The sequence below is a fragment of the Cervus elaphus genome, chromosome 1 (genome assembly GCF_910594005.1).
Source record: "Cervus elaphus chromosome 1, mCerEla1.1, whole genome shotgun sequence".
NCBI classification, from domain to species: Eukaryota; Metazoa; Chordata; class Mammalia; order Artiodactyla; family Cervidae; genus Cervus; species Cervus elaphus.
Genome location: NC_057815.1, coordinates 34,264,516 through 34,286,915, shown reverse-complemented (window position 1 = coordinate 34,286,915; position 22,400 = coordinate 34,264,516). Strand labels below are relative to the sequence as shown.

Sequence of the window (22,400 nt, the reverse complement as noted above, 5' to 3'; positions counted from 1 at the left end):
ATCAGTAATTTACAAGAAATACATTGATTTTGATGGTGGGTAGAAATGAAGAGACGTGGAAGAAAATGGAAATAAAATTAGAAGCAAGTATAATAAGCACCTGAAAGGAAACAAAAGTTTTCTTATAGAAAATGAGAAAACATTTCTTTCAGTTTAGCAATGTAGATGGTGGATTGTGGAAAATTATTTTAAAATAAATGGCTGTAGACAATGATCAGCCACTGTCTCCACCTCTCTCATAATTTCATTAACATTTAATAAAGTAATAAATTAGTATACTTTTCAGAATTAGCTTTCTCTTAAGATCTGTAAGTTACTATAAAAAATTAAAGCCATAATAATTTTCTCCCTTATTGTTATTTAACAAATCTTCTATGAAAAAAAATCCTGTGACTTAGCAATCTATTTTCTTGATAGTATTATCATTAGATATGAAGTAACTTAGTTCTTATATGGCATTTTTGCAGATGTTAGCTAGTTGACCAAACTCTATTTTTAAATGTGCACAACTAATACTTTTTATAATACTCTGGTGAAAGGCAGAACAATAGCAGCCTGGGCCATGCTCACCTAATCAAACTAAATCAATCAGGTTAAGTCAGTATTCAATGAATTCATGTATTCACTCAAGAAATGTTTATGTTTATTATCTACTATGTTAGATAATATGTTTATCTATGATATTATCTACTATGAGAGATATTGAGTGAAGATGAGAAAGGGTACAAACATGAATACAGCTGCTACACTAAGGAATATAAATATATTAAAGAAACCAAATAGATGAATAACTATACAATATAGGTCATATCAAAATTAATGCTATTAATAGTGATATATCATGGAGTTGTTGTTGTTTAGTTGCTGAGTCATGTCCGGCTCTTTTGTGACCCCTACACTGAAGCTCACCAGGTTCCTCTGTCCACGGGATTTTCCAGGCAAGAATACTGGAGTGGGTTGCCATTTCCTTCTCCAGGGTATCTTCCCGACCCAGGGATTGAACCTGAGTCTCCTGCACTGGCAGGAGGATTCTTTACCACTGAAGCATCAAGGAAGCCCGATATCATGGAATACAAGAGACAAAGACATTGGCTCAGATTTGAGAAAGTTCTGAGAGGTGGATGTATAAGCTAAGAACAGAATGACAAGGACGACACATTCCTATATATACTATTGTGTATGTGTCTGTGGTAGGGCAAGACGTGGAACGGAGTAAGGAATGGAAAGAATGATTTTTTCCCTAGAGAAAACAGGATCAAAGGCCCAGAGACATGAAAGATGATAAAATAAACAGAATAAATGTGCAATTATTGCTGCTGAAGAAGAGGCTAGAAAGTCAAGAGGTAGATAGTCCATGCAAAGACTTGAATGCCATACTAATGTCTCAACTTTGTTACCTGGAAATTACTGAAGGGTTTTGAAAAAGGGAATGGTGTAGTTCTACCCACATTTTAGAAAGGTAATTAAATCAACTATACACTAATATAAAATAAAACTTGAAATAAAAACAGAAAGAATGGGGAACCACTGAAAGTTTCCGAGAATGTGAAGGACGTGTTTCTAACTACATTTTAGGATGGTAATTCCAGCTGTAATTAGTTTTGAGGGGCAAGAAATTCAAAACAGATGTTAGGAAGGCATTATGAGATATTTTCTAAGATGAGCCAATGGGTCCGCTAAGGATTTGATATTAAAGATTAAACTGTAGAGAGTAACAAAAAATAACTGATGGCATCAAATGATACAAATACACTGCAGAGTGACTGTGGACATTGGCTAAAGGTGATGAGCAGCCACCAAGGGAGCTGTTTTGGAGATATAAAGACAGGTGGGGTTAAGAGGCAGCTGCTCCTAACCAAGTTTTTACATCACAGATCCTTTATCAGTCTAATGAAGACTAAACACCACTTTTCAAAGTAATGTTTTAAATGGGTAATATAAAAACAGACTGTGATACAAAAAATCAATTATATTAAAATAGTCATCAAAATACTTAAAAATGTGATACAGTAAAATATATGCCTTTTATTAATACATTAAAATAACAAGATGTAGCAGCAGATCTAATAACTCTCATGATTCAAAAGTAGTTAAAAGTGATAGTTAAGAGTATTTATTTCAACTGTAACACCATAGGGGAACATTTGATTTTTATGGCTGATAGGGAAACATTTGCTGTTATTAAAATTGGACTTGTTGCTTACATTAATAATTGAGAGAAACAGTAAACTTTAATTAGAGGATATGAATATAAATACTAAATTTTTTTCCCATTCAAATCAGAGAATGCCCAATTTCTATCAATGGATGCTTCTGGGAACCACAGAACACAGGCTAGAAACTCCCAGTTAAGGAGTAAGTGTGATCTGAAGAAGAGATGACAGCATCTTATTCTTTTAAAGTTTTGCAGGAAAAGAGTAAGATATAAAAAGATATTTTGGTGGGGAGAGAGATAGAAGTGTTTTTTTTTTTTCTTTTAAGAACTTTAAATCAGGAGAATGGATTCAATGGGGCAGGAGAGGAAAAAAAGGCACGCCCACCTATGTATGATTTAAAGACTAGTAATAAATAAAAGGACAATAACTTAAGAGGAAAAAAGAGAAGGAATAGCAATAAATTGGGAAAACAGGTAGCGCTAGTGGTAAAGAATCCGCTTACCAATACGGGAGATGTAATAGACTCGGGTTCAATCCCCGGGTTGGGAAGATCCCCTGGAGGAGGAAATGGCAACCCACTCCAGTGTTCCTGCATGAAAATCCCGTGGACAGAGGAGCCTGACGGGCTATGGGGTCCCAAAGAGCTGGACACAACTGAGCAATTGAGCACATATTCACATACGAGAAAGAAGAGTTGGTTCCATGAGGCAAGTCTTGGTTTTCCTTTACCCTGTAATTCTCAGTCAAAATTAGCCAGACTACCACCGTCAACCCTGCAGTCCTTTCCCAGCCCCACAAGCCCCAGAGGGCCAGGACCGCCCGGGAAAGGAGCGCAAGGTGAGGATGGGCCCCGCCAGTGTTCGGGGCAGGAGGTGCGCTCCGCTTGCTCTTCTGCCTCCTTAATTTAATGCATCTTCCATCTTCTTTCTCAGCTCTCAAGATACCTAGAGACTCGATGCTGCCATGTGGCAGTCTAAATACTCCTGTCCTAGTTGCTCCATCCAGTCTCCCCACGAAAATCAAAACTCGAGAAGAAAGATCAGTGAGGGTAGTGTGATGCTTATATGATTACAGAAGTCATTAAGCATCTAAGTGTGAAAGATTCTTGAGGAAGGGGTCCAATGGCTACGCAAAGGACAGCTTGTAAAACAAAGTGACTCTTTAGATGAGAAGACTGATGAGAGACTGTTAAATACAACAACAGCACAGTCTCGGACCCCTTCCTTGTGGGCACGCCCTTCCTGCTCTGTGCCTGAGTGTGTCGTGGGTGCTGTGTGTGCGTGCACACGCACCTGCCTGGGAGACGGGGGTGCAGGGAGCATAGAGCCCGTTCACCACACCGCTCACTCCTGGAAGAGATTCTCAAGCCATGGGGCTTGGTAAGCAAAAGGCTACCTTATTAGGAAGCAAAGATCTAGCGATTAACTATCCGTCTCTAGATTCAGTACTTTTTTTTTTTTTTTGGCCATGCTACACACCATGCAAGATCTTAGTTCCCAGACCGAGAATCAAACCCACACCCCCTATAGTGGAAGTGCAGATTCTTAACCACTGGACCGCCAGGGAAGTCCCTAGACCTAGTATTTCTAAACTAAGTAACTGATTATTTTATCTTCTAATTCTGATTATGTTTTAAGAGCTAACACAAAAAATTGCAGAAGACGCTAAGTACACATTGACAGGAAAATTATTTCAGGATTTTGACCAAATATAAATCCATGTTGAACTGAATTAGCTTATCCTAGGTGTTTATCATCAAATAAGTACTCGGTCTATTAACTTAAGTACTCATTTGCTATCAATGTGGGAAATAAACATTTATGATCTACCTGTTATTCTGAGGAATGCTCAGGCCCAAGGCTCGGCACCTGGTAGCACTCTTGCCAAATTCACACTGAGCTTTCTGGCTGGCACTCAGGAATTCCGAGTGCTTTCTCTACCTGCCAGATCTTCACTCAGGTGCCACCCCAGCGTGCGATGGTCTAGAAGCTAAGTTGCATCTGCCAACCTGGCATGTGCTTCCCAGCCCCCTTGGCAAGTAGTAAAATTTTCTACATCAACCAAATTCACAAAATTAATTTTGTGAAGTTTTTTTTCTTATAAGCCAACTAACTCCTGATGGTTTTTTTTTCAGAATCACACTTATAGTAACTATATTCTGAACCTACTCTCTTAGTACAGAAAATCTTTTTAATTTTTGGATCAGGATTGACTTCAAACATTAGATGCCTCTGATTCCCTATAGACGTTCTTATTCAAAGGGAGAGATTAAAGACCTTAGGACCTCTAAAGAGGTCTCTTTAATGTAATCAAAAGGCTTGAAAGAATGCTGAAAAATAAGTTAATGGGAAATAAAAGGGCAGCAATTTAAGGCATTTTGTTTTTCTTACTTAAAGGGATAACCAGAATTGTCTCCACCGTCCATTTTAAAGAATGTGGAGTACTTTCTATAATTCTGCAATTTCTCTTGGCCAATCTATTCATCCCATCCAGAAACAGGTCAGGAAAGAACTAGTTTTTATTTCCAAAGCTTTACAATTTGGGGGGTAAGAGTGGGCAGTACCTGGAAGGTGCACCCTGAAATACTTTAAACTAGTAAAGAGTATAGAAATACAGAGCTGCTGGTTCAACTTCCAACCTCAGGAAATCTTAGAACACACACAGAAGGGAGTACATGAGAATCAAGAGGTGCAGAGATCTGCAGGCAGACAGGCCCCGTTTACGGTACACAAATATGTTTAAAATAAACTGGGAACTTAGCTTATTTTGGAAGTTACACCATCCTATCCTTACACATTGATGACACAAAGCCCTAACAATCCAAAGCATTAGATTTACTTGGTTTATCCATTGGCCTTAAATGATAAAAACCATAAAAACTTGGTATCTATACGAAACAGAAGGGAAGGTGGCAGGGCACAACCTTTAAAAGAATGACATAGCCAGAGGACACAACATAAACTGATTAGAATTAAATGGAGCCAGATGGCAGACAAGTCAACTTGACTTGACCTTAATCCTCAGTATACACTCATTGTAACACATGAGCAAGCTAAATAACACACCCAGAGGCGCCATGCCAGTTCCAAGGCTGACCATCAAAAACCAAACGTGGGCGATGGCCCAATCCTGGAAATCTCAGCCCCTTCCCCAAAAGGGCTGTCATAATCCTCCCACTCATTAGCCTATGAAATTACCCGGCCCATAAAGCAAACCACACCACAGTTCAAAGCGCACTTGCACTCTGTGAAGACCCACACTCTGGGGAATGTGTTTCTCTCTGAATAAAGCCACTTCTTACCTGTTACTTTGTCTCTCACTGAATTCTTTCTGCAATGAGACATCAAGAAACTGAGCTTCATTAGGTCCTAAAACCAGGTCTGAGATCTCTGGTGGAAGAGTGTGGACTTTGTCTGGGTTAGAGTCCCAGGCAGGATTTTGGCCGGCTTCGAGTCCCAAACTGGGTTTTGCTAGGTTCAAGTCCTGGCATATGGGTTCAAGTCCCAATCTGAAGTAAATGGTTTCATATACATTAAATCTCTCTACCAGATAACCTGGTGGTTAAAAAAAAATAAAATTATGGACATTAAAAATGGATGACAATAGGGTTATAACCTGTGAGATGTGGTCAAACAGATACTCAATGAAAAAATTAATGGTGTAAATGTATTTTTAAAAAAGAAAGCAATTAAACATTTAAATTACAAAGGTCAAAATGAGCAAACAAACCAAAAATAAAGGCAGACAGAAGAATAAAATAAAAGCATAAATAAGTAAATTAGGAAGCAAAAAATTGTAGAAATGGTTAATATAATGGAAAGCTGGTTCTAAATATGAGTGAATAAACTAATAAGTGAATAAATTCCTAAAAACGTGACAAAGAGGTTGAGGAACTCTACAAATATATAACAGTAAAAACATAATGTTCAATGAAATGGAAAGCATTCTTTCCATATATCTTTATGCCAATAAACAAGAATCTATAATTGAAGCCAATTTAAGAAAAGGTTTTAAATGTGAATAACCATGGAAGAAATAAAAACTTTAAGATTTATGCCCTCCATTCCATTTCTCACAAAGAATACTATACCTATAGGTTCTATGGGTATGTTCTAGCAAACTCCTCTGTTACTGAGATTTTCTAGGGCACCTAAGAACATGAAAAACATCCCAACTGGCTTATGAGAATAGCATAATTATGTCGACAAACCTAACAAAGATGGACAAAACTAACCAAATATATGTATAATCTTACTTATACTTTATCCAAAAGTCCTACATGTAAGAAAGATAAGTTATATAGTATATCCAAATTATAATAATACACATTAGCCAGTAGATTTTACTCTATGGTAATAGATTTTTCTAATATTGAACATTGTTAATTCAATTCATTTAATCACAAGTAATGATTAAAGACTTGTATTGGATGGATGTGGAAAATGAAAGAGACATGAAGAACCAAGAACCTTGAGATTTTTGGTTTGAGCAGCTGACTGCTCAAAGTTGGTATTAACTCTTACAAACGTGGGGAAGACTTGGAAAGAAGACAGATTTGGAAGGACAAAAATTCTGTTTTAGATAATTTTGTTTCAGATACTAATTGCTATCCAAGTAGAGCTGTCCCAAGATAGCTGGGTAACAGAGAGAAGTTGGGATTGGAGATAAATATTTGGTAGTCATTAGCATGTAGATGGAGACGGCAATGGTGACCCACTCCAGTGCTCTTGCCTGGAAAATCCCATGGATGGAGGAGCCTGGTAGGCTGTACTCCATGGGGTCTCGAAGAGTCAGACACGACTGAGCTACTTCACTTTCACTTTCACTTTCATGCATTGGAGAAGGAAATGGCAACCCACTCCAGTGTTCTTGCCTGGAGAATCCCAGGGACAGGGGAGCCTGGTGGGCTGCCATCTATGGGGTCGCACAGAGTCGGACACGACTGAAGCGACTCAGCAGCAGCAGCAGCACGTAGACGGTATTTAAAAATATAGTATTGGATGGATGGAAAACTGTAGAAAAAAGAGTGTTCAGGATCCAGATTTTAGTAATCTAACAATAGACAGACACTAGATACTAGATAGATTTGTGAATACCATATTTTCAGATAGTATATGCTGCTATACTTATCTTTGAAATCAAGCTAAATTAGGACCTTGATACAAAATTATCTAATATAAACCTTATTATATTGGTTTGGTTTCCTGCTGGCCTCTGAATACTTCAGTTTCAGTAGCAGTGTCATTTTTGTGATCTGTAAATTATCTGAATCTTTTTTGAGGGGCAGTTGTTTTTAAAGGGTTCTGAAAGCTGCCTCAGAGGCCGAGTAATGAGGGCACTGGGACTCTGACTCTAAGACTTTATTTGAAGAAAGGGTTTTATTCCAAGGGACAAATCTGTTTCATTTACTTTAAATCATATTTTATAAATATCATGTAATAGTAGACAATGCTGAAAAGTAAAGTGGGTCTCAAAGTCTGAGATAAGGATGGAATCATTAAGTGGGCTGAAAGCGGTAAAATTCAGCCTTACTGACATTTAAACCTTACTTAAAATGACTGACTGCATGCTTAATTTAAAAAGAAAATAACATGAGTCAAATGCTGAAAATACATTTTGAAGATGTGCCTAAAAGATACTTAGGAATTTAGTAATTTAAGGGAATCTTCCCATAATATATAAATCTATTTTCAAGCTTCTTATATTTAACATTTATAGATATTTACAGGAGTATATGTATGTAAGCAGGGGATACCTATGTCAGGAAACAATAGCCATTGGCATTTAAAAAGTGAAATAATAGAAAAAGACCCATTAAAATCAGAAATAAGCTCAAATACCTATTACTAGTCAATACTGTTCTATGATGTCAACCAATGCAACAAGACAAGAAAAAAAGCTGAAGTTTTTAAAAAATTGGCATTATTTTGGGGTCACTATAATAGATCCTGAAAATCAAGAGACTCAACTGAAAAAGTACTGGAAGTAAGTCCTACAATATAACTAACAGTACATAAGAGTTCAGTAGGGGATTCCCAGGTGGCTGGGTAGTAAAGAATCCACCTCCCAATGCAGGAGATGCAGGTTTGATCCCTGAGTTGGGAAGATCTCCCGGAGAAGGAAATGGCACTATTCTTGCCTGGAAAATCCCATGAACAGAGGAGCCTCACAGGCTACAGTCCATGGAATCACAGAGTCGGACATGACTGAACACAGGGTAACTAGGTTATTTAAAATTGAATAACTTTCCTTTATACCACCCACTACAAGGTATAATATATAGGCATATCAAGCGTAAAATATAGTAAGGCAAAATTTCATTCATAATAAATAATGATTGCTAACATCTCTCAAGGGCTTATACATTATTGGTTAATATCCACAACCATGATATTATATGATATTACCATGATAATAGGTACCATCATCACAATTTCACACAAAAAACTGAGGCTTAGGAAAATATAAGAAATTTGCCCAAGAATACACAAATGTCAGGACAGGAATTCAAATTCAATCTTTCTGACTCTACTGAAGGAGTTTCTTAGCACTATTATGTCATTCTTATCTATCAAATTAACAAAGACAGGTCGTGCAAGGAAACAGTGATGGGTACTGAGAGCAGCACACATGGACTTCTAAGAAGAATATAAACTGGTGCCAATTTTCCAGAGGGCAATTTGCATGATCACATCTATGAATTTCTATCAAATACATTCATAAGTGTGTACAAAGATCTACATACATGGACATTTATCATTGTTCATTATAACAATTAAAAAAATGGTCATACTCTAAATACCTAATAATATAAGCTTGATTAAATTATAGTCCTACTTGAACATGCTGAACGCCACTTGGCATTCAAAATAATAATCACAATATTCATATACAAAAATAATCTTTAAAAGGATCTTTAATGATACAGGAAAACATAGTATATTGAATGAACAGTAAGAAACAAAACTACATATGCATACAGATTTTTTAAAGGATGTGTTTATAGTTAATAGGAGAGTTTAAAAAAATTACCAAAACTTTAAGTTATCACTAGGGGAGAATTATGGATCACTTTTTTTTTTTTTTAACTTTTTCTTTATTTAAAAAATGTGATAAAATAAATGTCTTAAAATATTTAACTCAAGTGAGAAGTTGCTATCTGACTCAGAGAGCTCAGCCCAGTGCTCTGTGACAACCTAGAGGGGTGAGAGGGGATGAGATATGGGAGGGAGGTTCAAGAGGGAGGGGACATATGTATACCTGTGGTTGATTCCTGTTGATGTATGGCAAAACCAGCACAATATTGTAAAGCAAACATCTTGCAGTTAAAAAAAAATACTTAACTTTAACTCAAAATTTAGTTTTAAAAGATCAAATGAAGTGGTCAAAATAACAGAAATGCCCTTTAGAAAACATCTCTATTTGAAACCATTTTTTTCCTATGCATGATACTGCTAATTTTAACACACTTTATGACTCAAAAATTTTATGTTACTTAAGGCACTTTTCTATCATAGCAAAAATAGAAATACCTACTTTATCAAAATAGATAATTTATTAAACATTTCCAGCATTTTAGATCTATACTAATCATTTAAAAGGACAGCAAAATTCCAAGAAGTATCTAATACATAAAATTGCCAACTCAAAATTGCCAACTCAGTGGGAGCAATTCAAGAAAAATGATGACTTAAAAAACATTGAAGTCAACAGTGAGAAGGCAGCCTTAATTACATGGGAAACCTGCTCCCTGTAAGTATACAAAACAACAAATTATAAAGTAAAAGCCAAGATTTAAAAATGACCAAAGTTACAGAATAAGGGTAAAATTAAGCCCAAATAATTTTGAATGGGAAATGAGTAGAGATGACCAAGAACAAAGAACAGAAACTAATTTTAGCTTCACCCTAAAAGTCAGGAGGGAACAAACTGGAGAGCCCTTTGAAAAATCTAGGGCTTCCCCGACAGCTCAGTTGGTAAAGAATCTGCCTGCAATGCAGGCGATCCCAGTTCAGTTCCTGGGTCAGGAAGATCCCCTGGAGAAAGGAGAGGTTACCCACTCCAGTATTCCTGCATTTCCCTTGTGGCTCAGTTGGTAAAGAATCTGCCCGCAATGTGGGAGACCTGGGTTCGATCCCTGGGTTAGGAAGATCCCCTGGAGAAGGGAAAGGTTACCCACTCCAGTTTTCTGGCCTAGAGAATTCCAGGGTCCCAAAGAGTTGGACATGACTGAGCGACTTTCACTTTGAAAAATTCAAAATGTAAACTGACATATTAAAAGCAGTAAATTTGATTTTACAAATATTTTTTAATCTGGTAATCCCAATTACTCAGAACACAAGAGTCAGTGAATAAGTAGACAGAAAAACAAAACAAAATCTCTAATCAATTCAGTGAATACTGCTAAATCATTTTATAATAACATTAAGTGTCTTCTATGTTCTGGGCACTTTTACACTCATTAGCTCGAATTAGTAAAAACAACTTGCAAAGTACTGAACAAGAAATCAAAGAGAAATTGAGTTTTATCTAGGGTCACAGTCAGTAAAGGACAGAGCTGGAATTTAAACCCAGGTCTAGCTGATGTTGGCTTCCCCACTGGCTCAGTGGTAAAGAATCTGCCTGCAATGCAGAAGCCGCAGGAGACAGTGGGTTTGATCCCTGGGTGGGGAAGATCCCCTGGAAGAGGGCATGGCCACCCACTCCATTATTCTTGCCTGGAGAATCCCATGGATAGAGGAGCCTGGCGGGCTACAGTCCATAGGGGTGCAGAGTCGAACTCGGCTGAGGCCAGTTAGCTTGCACGCACTAGCTGACATCAGAGGGCCCAACTGCTCTCTTTCAAAGTAAAGTCTCTCAGTTCTCCAACTGAGGCAATCTGAGAGTCCTACAGGCCTTTAATTGTTGCCTAAAATACTTTTATTTTAGCCATAATATTAGCTGTTGTCATTCAGCTTCACAGTCCATATCAGTCATCTGCTTCAAATTAGAGGATGTGAAAATGTCAGCAAGGAACAGCTAACAGCAAGGAGAGAAGACCAAAAATCACTGCTATAAATCAATAGAAATAATTGAATGCTGCTGTCATCATCATCTATAATAATAATAAAGCTAAACAAGCATTGCTGTCTAGTTAGGATAAATCAGAAATCTTGATAACTTCTGTTCCATCACCTGGAAGATAGGCAAAACAACAGTATAAACTTTATAAAACTGATGTAAAACTAAATTAGATAATGTAAGTAAAGTGCTTAATACTGTATCTGGCATAAATTAGTGCCCATTAAATATTGGCTATTATTATGTTTTACAGTAAGTGAACTTAAAGGCTATATGACTTGAAGGTAGAAAAATATAATTCATGGGTATAAATTTTTCTATTTAAAAGTTAAAATGTTTTGCTCTTGGAAGATCTTAAGACTAACTTTTAGAAATTCACTTTTATAATAACCTTCTCCAGCTAAGTGGGGTAGATAAGGTTCACTATATTTTTTATAGGACAAATGTATACAGCCACTCAAGAAATGACATTATACATTTTAAGTTAATTTTAAAATGTTGGGTATACCAATTGTGTTATTTGCTCTGCACTGATTACTATGATCATCTCTTAACCATTTCCTGGCTTTTGTTCATCCTACCACATCTCAGCAGATCCATTTAAAGAGCATACTCTGTGGCCTTTAATATTCATGAAGTATCTACGAGGTACCAAACACTGTAGAAGACTTGGGATGAAACAATAGCCCAGAGTCCTTGCCCTTGAGGAGCCTAAAGACCACAAACAAGATAAAGAAGATCCCAGACACAGTATAAGGTATGGTTATAAACATTTTGTATTACTGTTAATCCTTACAACAAATCTAGGTTTTAGCTAGTATTTTTTTGTTTGTTTGTTTTATAGATGAAGAGCACAGGCACAGAAAGTAAAAAAGGAATAAAAATGAAACAGCTAACTATCACCAAATATACAAGTGCTATGGATGGATTCACAGTATTTTGAAAACACAGGAGAGTAAATAAATAATTTTGCCTAAAGATGGGGGATTAGAAAATGCTTGTGTTTTCAATTTAAAACCCAAGTAAAAAAAAAAAACCCAAGTAAAAATTCTGTAACATATAAATACAGCAATAAAAAAGTAGCAGAGTGTTTATCAAAATATATACAGAAGCTATTTATGGATAAGATTTCAGGTGGTTTTACTTTTCTCTGCTTTTTTCTTAATCAACCTGCTCTACTTTAATATCTTAAAATATAAGTAGAACAAAAATGAGCTTAAAATTGTGCTAAGGCTCATCTAGAAAACTGTCAAGATTTTAAAGTTAATAGTGCATTCAAATATGGAATGAAATCAGCTCTCTCTTTGCTGCTGAGTGTACATATCAATCAGCTTTTCTGGAAAACTTTTTCATCATCAAAGACCTTAAAGCTTATTCTCTTTGATCATTACTTCTACGAATTCATCCTAAGAACACAGATGCAGAAAAAAATTTTATTATGATGTTCAACTCAAGTATGATATTAAAATATTGTGTGTGTGTTCAGTCGCTCAGTACTGTCTGACTCTTTGCAACCCTATGAATTGTAGCCTGCTAGGCTCCTCTCTCCATGGAATTTTCCAGGCAAGAATAGTAGAGTGGGTTGCCATTTCCTACTCCAGGGAATCGTTCTGAACCAGGGATTGAACCTCAGTCTCTTGTGTCTCCTGGACTGGCATGTGGATTCTTTACCACTGTGCTACCTGGGATGCCCATTAAAATATAGGGAGTAACAAATATTGAAATAGGAGAATGATTAAGTAAAATATGTTCTTAGGAAGAAAATGTTTGAAATATTTTTAAGCTCATGAGAAAATCCTTAGTGCATGTTAAATGGGGATGGAAAGATGGAACACCAAGCTCTATAAACAGTGTTAATTCCAACTATATAAGAAAAAGATACACCTTTTTAGAACCAAATCTCTGAGATGATTCCATTATATAGTTTAAATCTCACAATAATAGACATATTTATTAACATGTATTAAGTTAAAGAGACCTTAATATTTGGTTCTTAGCCAACTTGAACCAAATATTCCAACTGGTTGGAACACTTGCTCTGCCATTATTAACTGTGAGACCTCTAGTAAGTTATTTAAACACAAGTTAGTTTGGTTTCCCCATCAGAAAAAAAAAAAAAAAAAGTACCAAAACACTTCTTCATAGGAGTGCAGTAAGTATCAGATGCATTCAAGTACGTACAGCACTTAGAACAATGCTTGACACAGTGTCACCTACTATTATCAATCTCAACCTACAATGACCAAGTGAGATCTAAGCTGAGGCCTGAGTAATGAGCTGTGAACCAGGCAAAAGGTGAGAGGGACTACAGGAAGAATATTCCAGGCAAGCAGGAAGAACTTGGGATTTTTATTCCCTATCCACCTTTAGAGATTTGATCATTTATCTTAAAGGCAGAATGCTTTGAATGTTCAGACATCTGCTTATGGGTTTTACCTGATGCTAGTTCACTTGGCATAGGAATTATCATGCATCTTTAAATTTTCAAACTATACTTATGAACATACAAAGACACAATGATACACATTTTAAAGAACAAACTAAAAAACAGTATCACAGGAAGGCAGAACTGCCCAGTAGTTAAGGGATGACTTTCAAAGTCAGACTCGGGTTCAAACTCCCTTCTGCAATTTACTAGATAGATGTGTGACTTTGGGCAAGTTATTTAAACTTTCAGTCTCAGTTTCCTCATCTGCAGAATGAAAATAATAAAAACAAAGAATAAGCATGACATTGGCCTATCTGTGCACAATTGTTCAGCTACCCAGTCGTGTCCGACTCTTCAATAGCTATTATTATGTTAGCTATAAAAGCCAAAGCAAAGTTAAAGAACTGATATCTCATCACAGACCTGAAAATTATCTTTATGCCATCAGATCCAAAATACAGTTGCTCAGTCGTGATATCCACTGAACACCTGGGGTCCAATTTGGCAGATGTAATCCATGAAAACATAGCTTCAGAGAAGCCAGTAACATAAAATAGGATACTTTTATTAGTCCAGTAATTAAAACAAAAATGTAATAAAAGGAAATGACTAATAAAAACTCCCATCAGCATACAAACATTCCAAGTTTCTGTTTCCTATCTTTTAATATTTTCCATTATAATAAACTAATTTCATTAGACTTTCGTTTTTAAAAGCAGTTTAAAAAAAGTGGCCTCTTTTTTGTTGTTTTGTTTAAAAGTTCATTTTACTTTACATATAGTGTTCAAGTACTTGTGTGATGCTGGAGGTAAAAATGTAACTTACTTTGAAAGTAAATGCATTTTTAAACTAAATAAAATACTCAAACATTTGAAATTATAGATACACAGTGAGTTATTAGACCATTCTAATTTTTAGGGTACCTTCAAGTAGACAGATTAAGGTAATTTAAAATCGGAATGCCAAACTGGAAGAAAACAGGTGAATAGAGAGGCAAGTCTGAAATAATCGTCCTGGGGTTATCAACAGTAAGACAATTTTACAAATACTTGGTGAAGCTATCCTTATATCCAAACAACAGATAACACCAAAATTGAGAAAGTGCTACTAAAATTGCATATGTGATTAAGTAAATGAAAGTCATAGCCTCATACACTAAATATATCGACTTTAAAAAATATATAACATATTATATTCCTTGTGATTTTAATAAAGTCCAAAAACTTGTATGAGGCATATCACTGTTTTCCGTTTATAATATGCATTAGAAAAACTAAATGAGGAAATAAGAGAACTGATGAACTTTCTCAAATTTCTAAATATACTGAGCCCTAAGTATCTCTGCAACTATTCTAAGATGATTAAAAAAAAAAATAAACCTGAATCAATAAGCGTCTCATGGGCATGGGGATATTCCAACACAATCTTGCAACCAATAGGAAAACTTTCCCTAAATCTGGATTAGTATTTCATCCCTTTATCCATCACAAACCAGGATTGTTAACGGTTACCCAAACGACAAGATACCCAGTTAGAGGAATCAGTCCTTGGAAGCTTTAGGCTGTTTTTAAGGACCTCAAGGGGGTAAGGACGAGGAAGTTAAGGGAAGAAAAGCAGGATTCATTTCTCCGAGTTATATCTGTAACACCTCTTTGTAGGGAGTTTAACGTGGGAACCGGCCCCGCTGAAGGAGCGCAGGGCGAAAATGAGAATTCGTCTGGAGATTGAGCTAGGGGTGCAGTCGGGATGGGAGGACAGAGGGGATTTCGCCATGGCCCGCCTGGGGGCGGCAGTTTGGCTGGACCGACGGATAAGAAAAATCGAATGGCTGGGGCTGGGTCAGAGCGTTCGGATGCCGCCTCACCCCACAGGCGCTCCGGGTCCGAGCTGCAGCAGACGGGCTGCGGGTCCGTGTCCATCCGGGGCGCCCGGGCCCGCCTCCATGTTCGGCCGGGAGTGGACCCGAGCCCTAGGCCTCGGGGCCGGGGTGACCGGCCTCATCTCGCCCTACATCCCCGGTGGGGCCGGCTCTACCCCCGGGGGAGGAGGATGCGCCGGGCTTTCCGCTCGACCCCGCCCGAGCCCCGGGAACGGCCGGGGCGCAGGGACTCGACCTCCCGGGACCCCCGGGCCTCCCGGGGCCTGGAGCTGAGCCGGCGAGGCCGCCCCGGGTCCCGGCCCCTCCGCCCAACGCTCGGGCGCGGCCTCCCGGCCCGCAGCCCTCCTATCGCCCGGCTCCCCCAGGAGGGCCACGGTCGGTGCGGTCCGCCCCTCCACCCCCTTCCCGAGGGACAAACCTGGGGGCCGCTACCCTGCAGGGCCGACCCGGCGAGGGAGAGGCGCGCGGCGGCGGCGGCGGGGCCCGCAGCGACAGCAGCCACCTCGGCCCTGCCCGCTCGGCGCCTCGCCCGCCCGCGGCCCCTGCGCCCCTTCCCCGGCCGGCCCCACGCGCACCCCACCCGCCACGCGCGCGCGCCCGGCTCTGTTGCTCAACCTACTTGCAGCCTCTCCTCAGCGGCCATCACCACATGCCCGGGAAGCTGGGGCCGCCCCAGGTCCCGCTGGCGGGCGGCCGCCTCTCCTTCAGCCCCAGGCCGCCGCTAGGGCGCCGGGCGAGCGGGAGGCTCCCCCATTGCCGCCCGCTCGCCCGCCGGCCACCCGCCGGGGCCCCGGCTCGGCCCGCCGCCCGCGCCGCCGCTCTGCGAGGAAGGCGAGCCAGTCTCTCCCGCGGCCGCTTCGCCCCTCGCCCGCCCGCCCGCAGCCGCAGCCGCAGCCGCTGCGCCGCCGCTTCCTCCTCCCCTTTCCTCTTTTTCCTTCTCCTTCGTTTCGTCGGGAGCCGAGCTTGGCAAACCAGCACCTGCTGCTGGAGATCACCGAGAACTGAAACAGGAAACCCCAGCCCAGGGGAAAACCCGGGAGGCGTGGAGAGGGGTGAGGGGAGCTGCTGGAACCTGTCGGGCTCGGCCGGGCCCCTGCGGCCGCCCGAGGTTCCCGCGCCGCCTCGCCTCGCGCCCGGCCCGGGGGTCCCGGCCTCCCCGCCCCGCTCTCCCCTGCCCGGGCCGGGCGGGCGCTCCTCGGCTCGGGTACGCCTCCTCCACCCGGCAATAACGCGGATCATTCCCTGGGCGGCCAAGGGAATCGCTGTCTTCCTTTCCCGGTGCTTGTTTGCTTATTATCAGTATTCCGTAATGAGGGGGGGGGGGGGGAGAACCACACCCGGCAGTAGCAAGACCAATACGGGAATTTATTAATAAACAAATAAAGCTGTTGGGATTTCACCCAGGGGAAGGACTTCTTGCAGTAAGGAAACTGGCCCTGTTGGAAGTGGCAACATGTCAAAATGGAGGCGAAAGCCAGGTTGAATCCCGATCTCTTTCCGGAGGTTGGGAGGAGACCGCAGAGGTGAGAGCTGCGAGTGTGAAAGCTCTGAGCTCATCGGGCCTTTCTACTTCTGCGGAATGTCCACCATCCAGCACAGCCTAGGCCAGCGTTTCCGCAATGTTCAAATCGGCTCACTCACCTGCCTGTGCAATTGTCTCCTGACGCTTCACTCCCAGCCTTGGGCAGGAGGCATGAACTTTTCGAGGGAGAGGGAAAGGGCCGTCCCTGGATTGTGCCCCTCGCAGGGGTCACAGACCAGCCAGCTGCTTTAAGTGCCTTATCTCATTGAAGTGTTACCACAGCCACCTGAGCTAGGTGTTATAATCCCCCTTTTCCTACAGAAGACAGATAAGAAAAATTTCCCGAAATGACCCTCTTTGCATAGGAGGGAGCCAGGTCCGTCTTCATGGAAAGCACTTATTTGTTTCAGGGGACCTTGAGTTACACTTTTGATCACACTATTCACCTTTTAACAAAATTATTTCTTGCCTCGCTGAATTGTTTTCAGTAGGGGCATGCTTTCTTTAAGCCTGGGTTCTGCTGAAGCTGATTGGGCTGCTTAATGGTAGTGATATCTGTGATGCTTACTGGGGTTCCCACTTTCCAGTTTCTCTATTTTTTAAAAAAAGCTGTCTTTATGGCTCAGTTGCGTAGCACAGATGCCTCCACCTCTTTGACCAGTATCTGTTAATCTTTAGCTATGGATGATATGGGGTCCCAGCTGAGAGTATCCCTGCTGGCTGGTGTTCATGACACAGTGACACTGCAAGAGGAAAGGTGAGCATCTCACTGAGTCTGCTTTCCGCTACAGTAGGCCAAGTCTTGGGGCCTAGTAACTGAAACAGTAGACCAGTAGGCTTCTTTGGGGGCATATGTGAATTCTGTGGTCTACATTTTTAGTACCGCATTCAGAAGTTTGGCAACCTGCTCTCTGCAGCCAGGTCAGTATGAATTGGCAGTGAGGGAGGGATGCTCAGGAAAGCATTCCATGTTCTCTGAGCCAAACCCTCAGAAGTCTCTTGAGCAGTATTAGGGAGTGGCAGGGACTTAGAAAGAGGCTGGCTTGCTGACAACAGTAAGTGACGGCATCTGTGACATGATTTTAGTGATGCCAGGAAGTTCCCCTACTCCACAATAATACCACCCACATAGTCTATCTTACTTCCCTCAATTGATTCAACTGAATTCCACTCAATATTGATTTAGCATGACTGTGTACTATATTAGGTACTTTGGAGGTGAGAGATAGAAATAAGTATTAAAATAGACAACATTTAGTGAATGTTCAGTATGTTCCAGGCACTATTCTGAGCACTTTGCATATATTCATTCACATAGCACCCACAAAACCCCTATGAGGGAATAACTATCACTGTTTCCATTTCACAAATGAGAAAACCGAGCCCAAGGTTAAGGTCAGTAAATAACAGTACAAAGATTAAAACACAGGCAGTTTAGCTCTACAGTTCAGGACTCATTATGTGAATGATACAGTAACTACCCTTAGTTTCCTTACTGTGTAGTTGGGAGATAAAAACTTCAAAGTTAAAAGAAGACAAAAGAATTTTTAAGTGTTAAATATGTGTCATGGGTAATAAAGGCAATGAAGGTCCAGAAGACAGAGGAATCACTTAAGACTGGAATGGATGGAAAGATAGGGTTTCAAAAGGGGGAGATTTAAACTGGATAATGAAGATGGATAATACTTTGATAAACAGAGAGGATAAGGAAGGGCATATGAGTGAAACAGCATAAGCAAAAATAGAATGCCAGGGAAATCTGAAAAATAGGGATAAAAAAAGCTGGAAAGAAAAGTAGGACAAAATTACACAGAGATTTACAAATGAGAGAGAGGGAGAGAGAGAGATAGGGAGAGAGACAGGGAGTTTGAGCTTGTGTTACCTTTATACACAGAGAAATCTGTGAAGGGTTTTGGACAGAAGGTAACATGGAGAACATTTCTAATTTAGTAAAATCGATATTGTGTTGGTTATTGGATGGTTTGGAAAAGGGAAGAATTGACGCAGGGAAACAAGTTTGAAGGTCAGGATGGGAGAACAGATGGGAATGAAGAAATCCTGAGGGAGGGAATGAAGGAACCAGTTAGGTGTTTTGGTGACAAAAATCACTGAGACTTTGTAAATGACTGGATACACTTAATGGAGACTAACCTAAGAAAAAGGAGAAGTTCAAAATGACTTAGGAGTTTGAATATGAAACCTGTAATATCTCTGACTGGAAAAAAGGGAAGTCTGGGGATAGAGGAACTACTGTTTTGAGCAAATGTTTAGAGGAGTTTGGTTTTAGGCATGTGTTTGTGGTAATAGTGGGGATATGCTTGGGGAAGTATTTCATAGCTTTATCTAGAAAAGGCAAAAAGTTGGGTTATGAGGCTTTTATTTGCTACTGAGAGAATAAGTATGAACATTTTATATGGTCACAGTTATAACAGTAACCAACCATGGTGTTCATCTTAAGCAAACCAGAGTTCAAAGAATATTTCAATCCTTCTGTGGCTCTGAGATAAATAAACTTTAGGGAATTCCTCTTCTGTTTACTCCAAGTTCTATTTACTTGAAAGGAAAATGAGATATATGGGAAAGAAATTTCATGGCTTCAGAGAATGTCAGATTGAGGAAAGAAAACTTAAGAGATCATTGAACCTGACCACAATGTTCAGTTTGCAAATGGTGAAACTGAGGATCAAATTTTGAATGTCTGATGTTTAAACTTAAAAAATAGGCATTAGGCAAATATGGCACATTTGCTAATTATCAATGCTGGATAGCCCACTTGTATTTTATAAAAGCAGCCTGGACCTTGAATTGTGAGTTTGAATTGCATGTAATTAAAGAATTTGAGAGGCTATGGATCCATAATAGGCAAAGACTTGGGACAGCCTCACTGATTAAAAGCAAATACTTTGGAAAGAACAGGTTGGAGGCAGAAGGTGCGAGGAAGAATGGTTGCAACAGCAGGACTTCTTTAAAATGTAGCTCCCGGGTAGACTATCTCACACGGAGATTCACATTCGAACCTAAAAGACTGAGTTTCAGGAGCCCATCATACCTTACTCGGCTGCATTATCATCCAGATGCCTAGTCACCTTGTCTAAGACCTCTAGGAGCCTCAAAAGTGATGGCCCATAGGTCACCTTCAGGTTCAGAACTGGTACACACCCCTGAAAACTACTTCTAGTTCTGTCTGGAGCTTTACTAGTGGTGCCCTTAGGAATATTCACATCCCCTCCTACACTTGGGGATGAGAATTATTTTCTTTGTTCTCACATCTCCTGCTTTATCAGTTATGCCAAAACACTTACCTTAGTTGAAGTGATGTCACTAGACCGTTGGATGCATCTTCTTCTCCAGCATTTTGTCCAGCACTTGATTTCCTCTGATTGAAGAGCTTCATATATCCAGGTGACTACTGTGAATTTTCATTCACAGTTTCTTTTATGTCTTTCAGAGAAGTTCTGGTTAATTCCAACAACCCATGATATGTTACGTTTCCTTAGTATTATTACTCTAAACGGCCACTTCCCAAGCTGTGTAAGATGGACACAGAAGGATAAAACACTTCTTTTCTATGTACTACAGTGACTGGTTAGAGTTGCTTTTTAATACTGAGTTCTTAGGGAAAGGAAACTAGAGGGTATGAGATATGGGCTGTTGGCCAATCCCACGACTTCTTTCTTTTGATGAGTTACCACGGGTTTCAATATCAGCAGCATGACTCTTGTTTTCAGCATGTGAGAAGTCAGACAGCAAGATTTTCAATATGCTTGTGTCATACAGTTATGTGATTATTCTACCTGAGCTGGACAGTGTGGTTGCACTCATTTCACAGTATTTGACCAACACAGGACTTTTGAAAAAACAAACACTTAAGAAATACTCCTAAGGTGACATTTTGTCATCTCGACAAGGACCACATCTGTCGTTGCAGTTCATCCTGCCCCAAAGTTTTAAAATTGCTATTTCAACATGGATTTTCAAATATACCAAAAACATCCTCATCACCTCTGTAAGCATCTGTTGTTTTAGAAGGAAGTAGGCATATAGAATTACAAATGTACAAAAGTGAAAGAGTTGGAAACAGAATTATGGAATTTCCAGGTTAGAGTACATCTTATGTTAAAAGGCTAAATCACAAGACTACTGATTGCAGCATTAGTTGCAAAGTCAAAAAAATTAGGATCAACTTAAATGTATATTAATAGGAAACTATTCAAATAAGTTGTAATGTTGTCATATATTAGGGTGCCATTCAGCTATGAAAGAGAGTGAAGTGGCCCTATGTGTATGGAATAAACTTCAAGACCCTTTGCTTATTGGAACAGTGAGGTAAAAACCAGTGTATATAGAATGCTATCATTTGTGTGAAAGACAAAGAATATCTCTGTGTTTGCTTATATATGCATATAACATCTCTGGGAGGAAATGTAAGAAACTAGTAAGTGTTATCCTCGACAAGGAAACTGGATGATTTGGAAGAAAGGGAGGAAGGGAGATTCAATTTCTACTCTACACTCAACAATGGCTTTTGAATTTTGAATTGGGTACTTGAATTAGCTATTTGAAAAAAAAAAATTAAGTTTACATTTATTGGTGATGTGTACTACCCCAGGGAAGATCCCCTGGAGGAGGGCATGGCAACCCAGTATTCTTGCCTGGAGAATCTCATGGACAGAGGAGCCTGGTGGGCTACGCCCATAGGGTCTCACAGAGTTGAACATGACTGAAGCAACTTAGCACACACATTACTATTCATGTCATTCTATTTGATTCTATAAATAAACAGATATTATTTTTTTCAAGTAGTTGAAAAGGAAGAGAAAGAGAAGAGGAAGTTGAGGGAGTCCTGTGAGTTGCACGTGTGGAGTCTGGGGCTTCCCAGGAGAGGGGAATATTCTTATGATCATGTGGAAGGGGAGATCCCATAATTGCTAAAAGATTCCCAGACAGTGTTAATAACACTGATCTTTTTTTTTTAAAACAATGTAATTGTTAAAATCTCCAAACTCAGATTCTATGAAGATTTCTGATAGAAATTGCTTTAACTAAGAGAAGTTCTTCTCAACAGATGCAGGAGAAATTCCTATAAGCAATAGGTATTGTAAATGAACAGTAGACCTGGGCAGATGAAGCACATTTTGTTTTTTTTTTTTTTCCCCATGAGACTCATCATCATTGTATTTGCTTATTCATTTTACTATGTATCTCCACATCAGAATGTGAGCTCCACAAAAGCAGGAAGTCTGTCCGTTCTGTTTGCTGCAGTGTCTTCAGTTCTCCTGTGCCTGACGTGTAGAAGGCACTTGGGTTGGTTCTAGACTGGTGGAACTGGGGACCATACACTCAGTCACTCTCTAG

The 22,400-nt window shown here is 39.9% G+C and overlaps 1 protein-coding gene across 4 annotated transcripts in view; it reads right to left on the bottom strand.

Moving 5' to 3' along the window:
- Positions 1-20,594, bottom strand: part of ZC3H12C (zinc finger CCCH-type containing 12C) — a 72,865-nt gene extending 52,271 nt beyond the window's left edge. For 2 of the 4 annotated variants that reach the window (XM_043898710.1, XM_043898701.1), the window contains exons 1-2: positions 14,068-14,179; positions 5,458-5,710 (exon numbers count right to left, since the gene is read on the bottom strand). Coding sequence is in view for 1 of the 4 variants with exons in the window: in XM_043898681.1 (XP_043754616.1) it covers positions 16,143-16,166 (24 nt within the window). In the remaining 3 variants the exon portion in view is untranslated. Of the gene's footprint in view, positions 1-5,457; positions 5,711-14,067; positions 14,180-16,142; positions 16,313-20,347 lie in introns of those variants that run through there. The other 2 variants (XM_043898720.1, XM_043898681.1) reach the window with 2 other exon arrangements.
- Positions 20,595-22,400: the final 1,806 nt, after the last annotated feature.